We start from the raw sequence: 11794 nt of genomic DNA on the forward strand, positions 1-11794 counted from the left end.
ATTGCTGCTTTCTAAATTTCATCTATTCTTCTGCAGCTTTGCTTGCACCTGAGAAGGAAGGCTAATTATGAATTCTTATGATTACCACCTTATTTTTTAAATGCAATTTACCTCTGCTCCTTAGAAAACTCATCGTCTCAAACCAGTGTGTCCCAGTGTGCTGCACAGGGCTGGGGAAGGGGTCTGGGGGCTGATTCAGTGCTGGGAGAACAAAGCTGGGCTGGCTCCACACTCAGCCCCTGCTTTTGCAGGATGACAACTGCTCTGGCAGGAGCCTCATTTGTCACAGCACAGCTCCCTGGCAGCACATCTTGGATGTTATCTGGATTTCTGCAACTTAAAAAAAAAATTAAAAAAAAAAGTCTGAATAGAAGAAATTACAGCGTGATTAAAAGTGTATTTCCATAGAGTGTAGAGTGAAGCCTTTATCATTTTCCTTCAGAAAATTATCTCTATGTGAGAGCACATCCTGCTTTATCCTGTTTTCCTGCCTGCTCCCTCCTGGCAGATACCTGCTAAGAACAGGGTGTGGGAAGCAGCTGATTCAGACCCTGGCTGGTTTTAGGGTGCTTTGGCTCTGGGATCTCTCTTTGGGATCCCCTCTGTGGCTGGGGCAGGGTCCCAGAGAGTGACCAAGGACCAGCAGGTCCCTCTGCTCCCCTCACCCGATCACCCCCCTTCCCCAGCACATCACCCTGTTAGGAAACACATCACCCTTTTGATGTTTTCAAGGGCTTATCGTTCTTAAAGTGCTTACTACACTTTTTAACTAAAAGTACAAGAAAAYGGTGCCGAGCTCTTTGGCCAGCCCTTCCTGCTGCAGATGAAAGGAGGCAACTGAAGCAGGGATGGATTTAGAGGGCTTTGGTGTCTAATTCTCCCACCTCAGATGTGCAATAGAGCACTCAGGAACTTTTTTTCATCCCTTTATGCTGCTCTTTTCCAAAGGTTTTTATGCCTGAGCTTTTTTTTTTTTTTTTTTTTTTTTTTTTTTTTTTTTTAAAGGAGTGGGATTTTGTTAAAGTGAATTGCAGTCTTTGGGGAGATTACTGGTGCTCCTGCTGTGTGCACTTACAAAAGTGCCTGGTTTAGGGACCTTCTCCTCTCTGCAGAAGGGAGTGATGCCCAGCAGTGTGGGATGGATGGGGAGGTAGATCCTKGCTTATCCAGCTGGGATGGCTTGGAGAGCTTCCCTGCTGCGTGGTGATTCATACCTGCTCACAGCTGGGCCCAAGCTGGCACATACTCATTTGTATTGATAAATGAGAAGATTCCCCTGGTCCAAAACACTGAGTGCCTTTCCTCCTCCTTTGCTGCCTGGGAGTGAAGTGCTCTGCACCTGCTGGAGGTGGAACTGAGATGTTCACAGCTGTATTTGTGTGTCCCTGGGGTGTGCCTGCTGGGGCCCTGCAGATCTGCTCTGTTCTCCAGACCAGAGCTATCTATATATTCTATAGATACTCAATTATCAGATCATGCTTGTGCAGTGGGATATGATTTACATGAGCCTTTGTAGGCTCACAGATCCATCTGCACACAGGGACAGAAAGTTTTTGTGTTATTGTTCCCAGGCAGGTCAAGGAGAGGCTGCTTTGTGCTTGCCAGAATCCAGGAGAGCTGCAGAGATCTCCAATATAATCCTTTTTCATTTTKGGGTTTGTTTCTAGTGTGTAGCTCAGTGTTAAAATGATTTACAAGCAGTTTAGCCTTAAGCAGAATGCACTGGGTGCAGATAAAATCAATTATTACTTCTCTTATCAGAAGTGAAATGCTCCAAGTGCTCGTGGGAGCCCTTGGTGTGGTTGAGATGGGAGTGTGAGCAKCTCTGCCCAAGCAAAGGGCTCTCCAGCTCTTTCTGCAGGAGCTGTGGCCCCTTCCTGCCCCTGCCAGCCTGGTGACCTGCAGGGGACACGGCCCCACCTCCCTGGGGCTCCTGGCACACGCTGGGGCAGCTGCAGAGCAGAGCAGTGTTATTGAATTATTTGTTATAATGCTGCTGGGCACAGTGTGAGGGTGGGGATTGGAGATGGTTCAGGCACAKCCCCTTGGGGATCTGGGGAATCAGCAGAGCCTCAAGAACTGCTCAGAGACCATCAGGAAATATCAATGTGGCTTCCTCAGCTGCCTTGCTCAGACATAGAAATCATCATCACGGCTCAGCCAGAATCCCCAAACAAATACATTTTTTGTGTCCTTGCCTCTGCCCTGTGCTGAGGGTGTGAGTTCTGAGCAGTGGCACAGCCCAGCCCAGCGTTGCCATGTGCTGGCTCCTGGTGCCAGCTCTGGGTGGGTGACCTGGGCTGGAGCCTGGCCAGYCCTGCCACAGGGGAGGGCAGTTCTGGAGAGAAGCTTGCTTTAGGATCACAGGATCCCCAAATGGTTTGGTCTGGAAGGGATCACAAAGTTCATCCAGTGCCACCCTGCCATGGCAGGGACACCTCCCACTGTCCCAGGTCACTCCCAGCCCCAATGTCCAGCCTGGCCTTGGGCACTGCCAGGGATCCAGGGGCAGCCACAGCTGCTCTGGGCACCCTGTGCCAGGGCCTGCCCACCCTCCCAGGGAACAATTCCTTCCCAATATCCCACCCATTCCTGCCCACTGTGTCCTGTCCCTCCATCCCTTGTCCCCAGTCCCTCTCCAGCTCTCTTGGATCCCTTTTTGGCTCTGGAAGGCTCTGAGCTCTCCCTGCAGCTTTTCAGTCCAGGCTGAGTCTCAGCCYRGCTCCAGAGCAGAGGGGCTCCAGCYCTCASAGCATCTCCACGGCCTCTTTTGAGCTCACTCCAGCAGCTCCACACCGTTCCTGTGTCGTTAAAGCTGTGCTGTTCCTGATTTCCTCCTGTTTTTCACAYGCAGCGCCTCAACGAGAACCTGGGCAAGCTGACGGCCAGGTTTGAGAAGGCCACGTCAGACAAGCTCAGGTGCCAGCAGGAAGCTGAGGCCACAGCTGCCACCATCGCCCTGGCCAACCGCCTGGTGAGTGCCAGCAGCTCTGGTGGCACCGGAGGGAGGGAGAGACCAGGGGTGGGATGAGCCCTGGGCATGCAGCACGGTACATCCTCTCTGGTTTTGGGAAATGTTTCCTGCTCTGCAGCAAGTTTCAGTCAGGAAAATGCTTTTTCACCAGCTGTTTTCAGGCACCAGGGCAGCTCTGCTCAGTGGAGTGCCTGGCTCTGCTGCCACAACAGCTCTCACCTCCTTCTTGGTGCTCGAATGTGTGAGCAGATACCGGTGGGCCAAAAGTGTATGATTCAAAAATGGTATGAAAWCAAAGGTGGGAACATGCCTATGGCTTTGCAGGTTTTGAAATGACAAGAATTAGAGTGAAAAGATCTTTAAAAACCTCGGTCTCCTCCAAGTCAGAGCACATATGTATTTAGAGAGAGGTGATGCTAGGTACAGGTCTCTGCTTGTTTTACCACCTTTACAGGCTGTAATTTGTGTGTAAAGTGTCTGTTTGTATCTATCCCAGTGCAGATGGAGAAGAGGAAGACAGCCAAAAGGGACAGTTTTTTTCGTTTGGGACACAGAGAATTGGGATCAGTTCTTCATTTTTCTCCATTTCCTAGTGTGATGGTTTTGCTTGGGCCAATATTTTTTGTAGTGGGGTGGGGCACAAAGTGGCCCCTGCGGGAAGTTTCTGGAAGTCTTTTTCATCATCTCTAGTAAAAAGAGCCCTGCCTTCCCCCCTGTGCTGTAGAGCCAGTCTCTGATGGCTCTGAAGGCGATGGACATGCTGCTGGCCAAGCCTGGGCCAATTGGAGATGCTGGTTACACCCCTGTGATGGTAGATTTAAGAAGAAGTCAAAACAAAATTTGGGGCAGCAGCTTTCATTAGCCTGAGTTGGGGGAGGACGTAAGAAGATGTGAGAAAATGGAGAGACCAAATTCTGGAAGTTCAGGGTCAGGCTGAACGGGGCTTGGAGTAACCTGGTCTAATGGAAAATGTCCCTGTCCGTGGCAGAGGGGCTGGAACAAGATGATCTTTAAGACCCTCCCAGCCCAGGCCATTCTGTGACTCTGAGTCTGTTCTCAAACCTCTTTGGGTGACCTTTGGCAAGGGGCTTTAACCTGGATTTTCAGATCTGTTTTGTTTTTAAGTGGATTTCTATGGGCAGAAGAAAGAGGGTGCATTTAATGGGGCATCCAAGCGCTCTCCAGAACTCCTCCCTTCCCCTGCCATGTGCCTGAGCACTGGGAAGCCCCAGGAAAAAAACTTCTTTAATCTCTGCTGCCTCCTTGGCAGTCAGGAATGAGCTCTGAGCCCAGGTGTGTGCAGGGTCTGTTCCTGTGTTTGTTCTGAGCCCCTTTAAGCATCCACCAAAGCAGTTTTGTGCTTCCATGGTTTCAGGGTAAACTGCCACACACCAGCTGCTTCCAAACCCTGTGCCTAGGCCAGGAAAGTCACTGTCTCCTCTGAATGAGCTTAGGGAAGATCTGGCAGGATGAGTATTTCCCTGTGTCTTTCCAGAGCCCAACACAAGCCTGTTCAATGTGTGATGTGAAGGTAGATCGTGATTCAGGTAGGAGTCAAGAAACATGAAACACCTGAAGAAAATATTTCATGAARAAGAAACATAGGAATAACAGTTTCATTTACTCTGCATGTACAAATGTGGGTGTGTGCACCAACTGCAGCTTGAKTCACCTCAGCCAGGGCAACTCTAACAAACAGAATGGGATTTCCTAAAGACATGTGCTCAGCACATGAATTCCTGGCTTAAAGCATAAATCTTCATTCAGGTACAGGTACAATTGTGATACTGGGACAAGGAAAAATTGYGGATTTCAGTGGGAGGGAGCGGGGATTGCTGGGGCTTGATGTAATTCTTCACTGATAATCCCCAGAGCTCCTGCCATGGTTATTGCAGTCTCTTGTGTCAGAGAATCACAGAGAACCAACTTGGTTCAGTTGGGAGGGATCTTAAAGCTCATCTCATTCCATCCTCTGCCATGGCAGGGACACCTCCCACTGTCCCAGGTCACTCCCAGCCCCAATGTCCAGCCTGGCCTTGGGCACTGCCAGGGATCCAGGGGCAGCCACAGCTGCTCTGGGCACCCTGTGCCAGGGCCTGCCCACCCTCCCAGGGAACAATTCCTGCTCAATATCCCATCCATTCCTGCCCTCTGGCACTGGGAACCATTCCCTGGGTCCTGTCCCTCCATCCCTTGTCCCCATTCCCTCTCCAGCTCTCCTGAAGCCCCTTCAGGTCCTGGAAGGTCACACTGAGGTCACCCCAAAGCTTCTCCTCTCCAGGTTGAACAATCCCAGCTGTCCCAGCCTTCCCTCCCAGCAGAGCTGCTCCATCCCTCTGCCCATCCTGGAGCCTCCTCTGGGCCAGCTCCATTAGGCTGTCACATGGACTTGAGATGGGAATATTTCTGTCTCTGGGTTTCAATCCCTCGTTAAAGGGAAACCCAGGGTGGGTTTGTGACCATCCTGCTCTGTGTGTTCAGAGACCTGGGGGATGAGGGGGCTTGGACTTTTTGGGGGTCAGATAAAGGACAAGACTCATGGATAAACTTCTGAGTATGAGTGTCGTTTGCCAGCCCTGGCAGTCCCTGCTGGGGTTTCTGAGCCATTTTCATTTAGATTGGATGTGGAGTGTACTCCCCACACAGTGGGGACTGTGGCCAGCCCTGTCCTCCTGTGCTCACAGGGGTGATGCCCAGGGAGGCTGGAAGGAGTTTGCTCCATGTTTGGAAGCAGGGAGAGCCTGCCATGCTGCAGCTGTCTGCGTGCACAGATGAGACAGGCTGAACCTGGTTTCCTCCACAGAAACATCCATGCCCCAGGATGGAGCCTGCTCCCCAGACTGGAACACCGTTCCCTTTCATCCTTAGAGAACAGGCAGAGCCAGGTACAAGCAAATCTCTGCTCCTGCCTCTGGGGTCACCCAGAACTGAAGCAGTGGCAAGTGCTGAGGAAGATGAGTCTRGGCAGAGCCCTGGATTCTGCTAGAAAATGGTGTTGTGTTTTTATTGATCTCTAGGAAGCATCAAACACTGGTGCTGGGTGCATTTTCAGCCTGATAGTCACAAGTGCCAGTAAGAGAGGAGAGGCTGAGACCTTGGGGAAGCTGATGCCAGCCCTGGGCTCCCTTCAAGGGAAGATGGATGGAGTGGGACAGTTTGTGCTGTGCTGTGGTCTCTGCCTTGCTCAGAGATGAATGGACACACCTGCACCCGACCATCCAAAACACCCTTGGGAGTCTCCCGATGCTCCAAACAAGCACAGGCTGAGCAGGAACAGTTTGTCACAGCAGGAAAGGGAAGAAACCCAGACATGTGTCCCGTTTGTGGCTGCTGCTGCTGCCATGCCTTTCAGAGCAAGGATTTGGAAAGTGATGCTTGGAAATAGGGTCATAAATTAATTTTCTGCCGTCCTCAGCCCCAGCCCTCTTGATGCTGCACAGCTGTGGCAAAAAACTGAGAAGGTGGGAAGGCATAGGAGCTCCTTTAGCAGAACTGAACCAGGGGTGGTTCCAGCAGAGACCCTGCCAGGCTGCTCTCCTGGGGCAGCAGGGACATGAGGGACTCTCCCCTTTGGCTTGTCCAGCTGAGGCTCAGAGCTGCCATGACTTTCCTGGAAGGTTTCTATCTCTTGCTGCCATGCTGAGGGCTGCAGCACCAGGASAGGCAGAATTGCCAGGGACCTCTGCATCCTGTGGAAGTGATGAGGATCGGGAAGGTTTCAAAGTCTGGACAAGACCATGGGAGGAAACCATTGGAGTTCAATGCGACTTCTTGGTAGAGGACAAGCCCTCAGAGCCTGGAAACTGAGCCTGTGGCTGGGGTAGGAGCTCCAGYAATTGGAGTTGTGTGTTAATAGAGAATTCATTCCCTTGGAGGAGTTTATGCTTCCCATTAGGCGGAGAAATGTTGGAGGAGCAGAGATACACATTCATGGTGCATTCCATATTTGACAGGCTGAGAAAGCTGGGGCTGTTCAACCTGGAAAAGGGAAGTCTGGGAACCTCACAAACCCTTCCAGTACCTGAAGGAGCTACAAAGAATTGGAGAAGGCGTTCGTATGAGGAACTGTAGTAACAGGACAAGGGGGAATGAGTTCAGRCTGAAAGAAGTTCAGGCTGAAAGAGAGAAGGGATTGTTCCCTGTGAGGGTGGGGAGGCCCTGGCACAGGGTGCCCAGAGCAGCTGTGGCTGCCCCTGGATCCCTGGCAGTGCCCAAGGCCAGGCTGGACATTGGGGCTGGGAGTGACCTGGGACAGTGGGAGGTGTCCCTGCCATGGATGGGATGGGACTGAATGGGTTTAGGGTCCCTTCCACCCCAAACCATTCCATGGTTCTCTGATTCTATGATACCACGTCCTAGGCCAGGCTGGTTACATCTCATCCCCACCCCATGACTTGGAAACAGCTTCCAACCTCAGCCTTTCTGTGATTCTACACTGTCAAAAATTCATCATTTCTGCAGTGTAGGCAAGGAGCTYCTTGCATCCCAACTTCCTGCTGTGCACTGCACTCCATCCCCTGCACCATCCTGGCTTTGATCTGGGAATAGGAGCTGACAGCCCTCACTGACGTGCAGTTCATTTGACATTCAGGAAGTGTCACTGGTGTGGCTGTGGGTAGAAATCATTTCCCAGGCTTTGAAACAAACACRTTTGAGGTTGTATAAAGAATGGAACTGAGAATGGAGAGCGATGCTGTGGATTGACAAATGAACCCGGGGGACTGAGGCACGCACAGCTCTCACAGYGCCAGACTGGCATCTCGTGAGCTGCAGGTGACCCAGGGAAGATGCTCCAGGATCCAAGGCACAGAGCAGAGATCTGGGCACCAGAAAGGGAGGCTGGCTGMTGAGTGGTGTGTGTGAGTGGCTGCGTGCTAATGCAGAGGAGGAAATTTAGTGGTGACAAATGCTAAGTAACGTGTGCAGGGAAAACAAACTGTAATCATGCAGTTACATGGATAGGGCCTAATTACACTATTATCACTCACAGAAGAGCTCTTGGAGTTGTTGCAGAGAGTTCTCAGGAACAGCAACGTGGCACTTGACAGGAGGAAAAAACACAAATTGAGTATTACTAATTGGTAGAAAAAAAATCAGGAAAGAGAAGTTAAGCATCATTGTATTGGGTCTGTCAGTGYCTACATCCCACATGTGRTTACCCTGTCTGAGAAGGCTKTGAGCAATTCAGAAAAGCTACAACRAAGTATGGAACCACTTCCAWATGAGAAGAGAGGGAATAGATTAGAGCTCTTCATTTTGGAAAAGGTACAGAGGGGATGGATGTGACAGGAGCCTCTAAAATCATGACTGGTGTGCAGAAGTGGATGAGGAATGGTTGTTCACTCTCTGTCATTATCAAAGAGCCAAGGTAATCACATGAGTAGCTTTTAATTTGCTAAATAAAAAGAATTCCAGTTACTTCCAGGATCTGAGGTRGGAGACACCCAGGATGTCTTGAACATATTAAAACTGGCAGTAATGTGTGATCCAAGCAAAGGAGAAAAAAAGACCTCTAGGACCTAAGGACATAAAAAGTAACCTGAAAAAATTAATGAGGAGTATGGAAGCACCTCCAAGTACCAGGAAAATCAGATCAGTAGATCAAGATTTCTTGGTCTTAGAGGGGTTATAGGAGTAATATGGGAGTTGACCTCAAGGAACTGGAGGGAAGACTTATAGATGTTTCATCTATAAAAACTACAGAGGAAAGATGGAAGAACTGGACTCTGTACACTGTAACTATGGTTTGAGATAAAGGATAATTTATCCTAAAAAGTGACCAGTAACTTACAAGTAGTGCTCTGCTTCTGTTTCAAGAATGGGATAAGATGAGAAAAGTGGGCTGAGAGCAGGGCCTGTCCAGCTCCAGCTGGGCTCCAGMACATGTCCAGAACAGAAGAGGAGCAGGGCAGGTGCAGCCCGTGCTGATTTTTGATGTTTTCCAGCCTTGATTCCTTACAGTGGTAAGGAATAGGGATTTCCATGGTAAACTTGCAAGACTGAGAACACAAATCTGGGAATTCCCCCACATAAAGAGGAAGCATTGCTGCAGATAAGTGAATAGTCTGGCTATGGGAGCCAGAGAACTGAGGTGCAGTTCAGTGATGCAGGATGCAGACCTGCAGCTGTGGATTGATAACACATTGTTCACCCCTAAACCAGGAGCCCAGTGCCACAGCCAGGGAGGGCCATTTGGATGTGTCTGATCAGCCTTTGCCCTGCATGATGTGCAGCCCTAAGAAAGGCAGCTGTGGTCCTGATCCTATCATGAGTGGCTTTCTAGCAAGGCTAAGGGGACATCGGCACAGTTTGAGCCCAGCAATAGCACTGGGGAACCTCTGCAGCTCTGTCAAGGAGGGTGGTGGCTCCTGTTAATGCAGAGCAGCTCAGCTGGGGCAGACTTAGGGACAGCTCTGAGACTGGGTGGGGCAAAGAAAACCTGAGGCTGCTCCTTCTGCTCCTGGGATGGGTCAACATTCCCAGAGGTGGTTTTCCCTGATCCAAAGGGGCGGTTTGGTCAGGGCAGAAAGGCCATCAGAGGTGTTAGTGCAGATGTCTGTTAGCTCTTGTGTTCATCAGAATAAACTGATTGTCTGGAGAAGCTGTGGCTGCCCCTGGATCCCTGGCAGTGCCCAAGGCCAGGCTGGACATTGGGGCTGGGAGYRRCCTGGGRCAGTGKGAGGTGTCCCTGCCATGGCAGGGGTGGGATGGGATRGGCTKTGAKGTCCCTTTAACCCAAAYCTGCAAATCTGTGACTCCATAAATGAGCTGGATGAGGTGGKGGCCAGGAGGCTGCTCGGCACTGTACTGATGATGTTGACTGTTTATAAAGAGTTGTAAAAATGATCCCAAGTGATGGAGGGATGAAACTCCAGGCAGATAAATGTAATGCAAAGTATATTGGAAAAATTAGGTTTTACTTCACATGCCCTGTAAGTGATGCTGAGCTGATTGTTATCGCTCAAGAATGAAAGGATGGAGTTAAGAGGTCTGTGAGCTCTCTGCTCCCAGAAGCAAAAAGCCCTCACCAGACCCAAAGCCCATCTGAAACCGGATATTAGGGTTTATTAGGAAAAGAAGGGAGAACAAAACAGAAAAGATCCCCATCTTGCTCTGTGAATACCTTCTAAATAAATCTTGAATGTGCAGCATTACTGCCACCCCCTCTGCTGCACCTCAAAGGCTGGAGGAGAATGGGAAATGGTGCAGAGACAGCAACAATAAAGGAAACCGGATAATAAAGATTGCATCATTCCTACAGATAAAGATTGCGAGGCAAATCAAAAGGCTGCTTCTGTGTGGGGAATTATTGAAGAGGCTAAAGCTCTTCAACCTGAAAAGAAGACAGCAGAGGGGTACCGAGGGCTTGGAATCCTGAGTRCTGCAGAGAAGCTGGTGCCAGCAGGATTGTTCCCTGGTTTTGCACTGGACGAACATTTCAGGCAGCACATCAAAGGATGTACTTTTTACAGAAATCACAGTTGAGCTGTGGATTCACCCACGGGATGCTGKAGATGCCAAAAGTTGGGTTGMYATCCACGGCAGCTWAGGCTCAGACAYGAAGTCAGAAATCACCAGTGGCTGWKAAGCACAAGGGTRTGAGCTCTGGGTCAGAAGCTGTTAATYCAAAGATATGGGGACACATGAAGATGGAAGGAGAGCTGTTTGTTCTGGGGTGTCTGTGGGAGAACCAAAGCCACAGAAAGAGGAATTTTTGTGTTGGGAAGTTTGTGTTRGGAATGTGAAGGTGGCTCTGCCCTCAGGAAGCAGCGAGATTCTGCTGGGAACAGGACTTGGTCAGCTTGGAAGGTGTGGCAGTGACATTCAGGGAAGGTCTGCAGGTGTTCCCATCCTGGAGATCTGTGTCTGCATAGCAGTTCAAAATGGCAAAATAACCCAGTTTAGGGGAATGGGTCATTGAAGGTGTTAATGAGGCTTGTCACAGGGATTAGGGTCAGAGCTGGGCCTGTTTAACACTGAACAGGACTGGGAAAAGGGACAGTGTCTCATCAGTGTTCCATACCTGGAATGGCAGAAGAGAAGGATACAGAGGAGTTTTTAGCGAAAATGAGAAATATGAAGGAATAATAGCCAGAAGCTCATGTGGACTGTGGACTGAGGAAGAAAAACAGAAAGTGCTGGTTGGCCCTGGAGACAGAGACTGTGAGCAGAGAGGAGCTGTGCCCCATGTGGCTGTGCCCAGAGCTTGTCCAATGAGAGCTGATCCACCTTGGCAGCAGGACACTGATGGTGGATTTCACAATCATGAATTCTGCCATTCTCCATCTCAAATCCATGAGGTCAACTCAAAACTGGCTTGGGTTTTTCTGGCTTGTGAGCTGAAGGCTGCATTCTGCTCCTATTTTCCATTGTAACCCAAAAAGTACCAATGGTCAGATAAGTGAGCTGCTTGTGTAGTGGTACCTGATTTTATAAGAACATGTTGAACCCTCTTCAAAACCCCAACTGGACTTTCTGGGCACCAGGTGCTGATGAAAAATAGGTACAAGGAATCATTTTTTCTTTTTGACAGAATTTGAAGRGAATTGTGATCAAAATCTCACACACCTGGTGTGATAATAAATTGTGTGAAATACTGAGGTCTGTGGCTGTGGAGAGGAGTGCTCTGTGTGGGAGAGGGTGTAATGAAGTGGGAATCTGTGGCATTAAAGCAATTAACAGTTGATGGGCTGTCCCAGAAAYCCCTGTGCAGGGATGTTTGTGTGAGTTCCTCCTGGGGAAGGGATGGATCCTCCCTGGATGCTTTGCAGACAGCTGAGTTTGGCTGCAGGACAGCTCTGTCACGGGATGGGGGTCCCC

General features: G+C 49.9%; 1 protein-coding gene across 1 annotated transcript in view; it reads left to right on the forward strand.

The window, feature by feature from the left end:
* The window catches only part of DNAH9 (dynein axonemal heavy chain 9), a 189280-nt gene that overhangs the window by 87508 nt on the left and 89978 nt on the right, over positions 1-11794 (forward strand). The window contains 1 exon segment of the mRNA XM_057378622.1: positions 2855-2974. Within this exon segment, the coding sequence (XP_057234605.1) occupies positions 2855-2974 (120 nt within the window).

The sequence above is a fragment of the Malurus melanocephalus genome, unplaced genomic scaffold (genome assembly GCF_030028575.1).
Source record: "Malurus melanocephalus ecotype Western Australia unplaced genomic scaffold, MMel_1.1 scaffold_368, whole genome shotgun sequence".
In the NCBI taxonomy this organism is placed as follows: Eukaryota; Metazoa; Chordata; class Aves; order Passeriformes; family Maluridae; genus Malurus; species Malurus melanocephalus.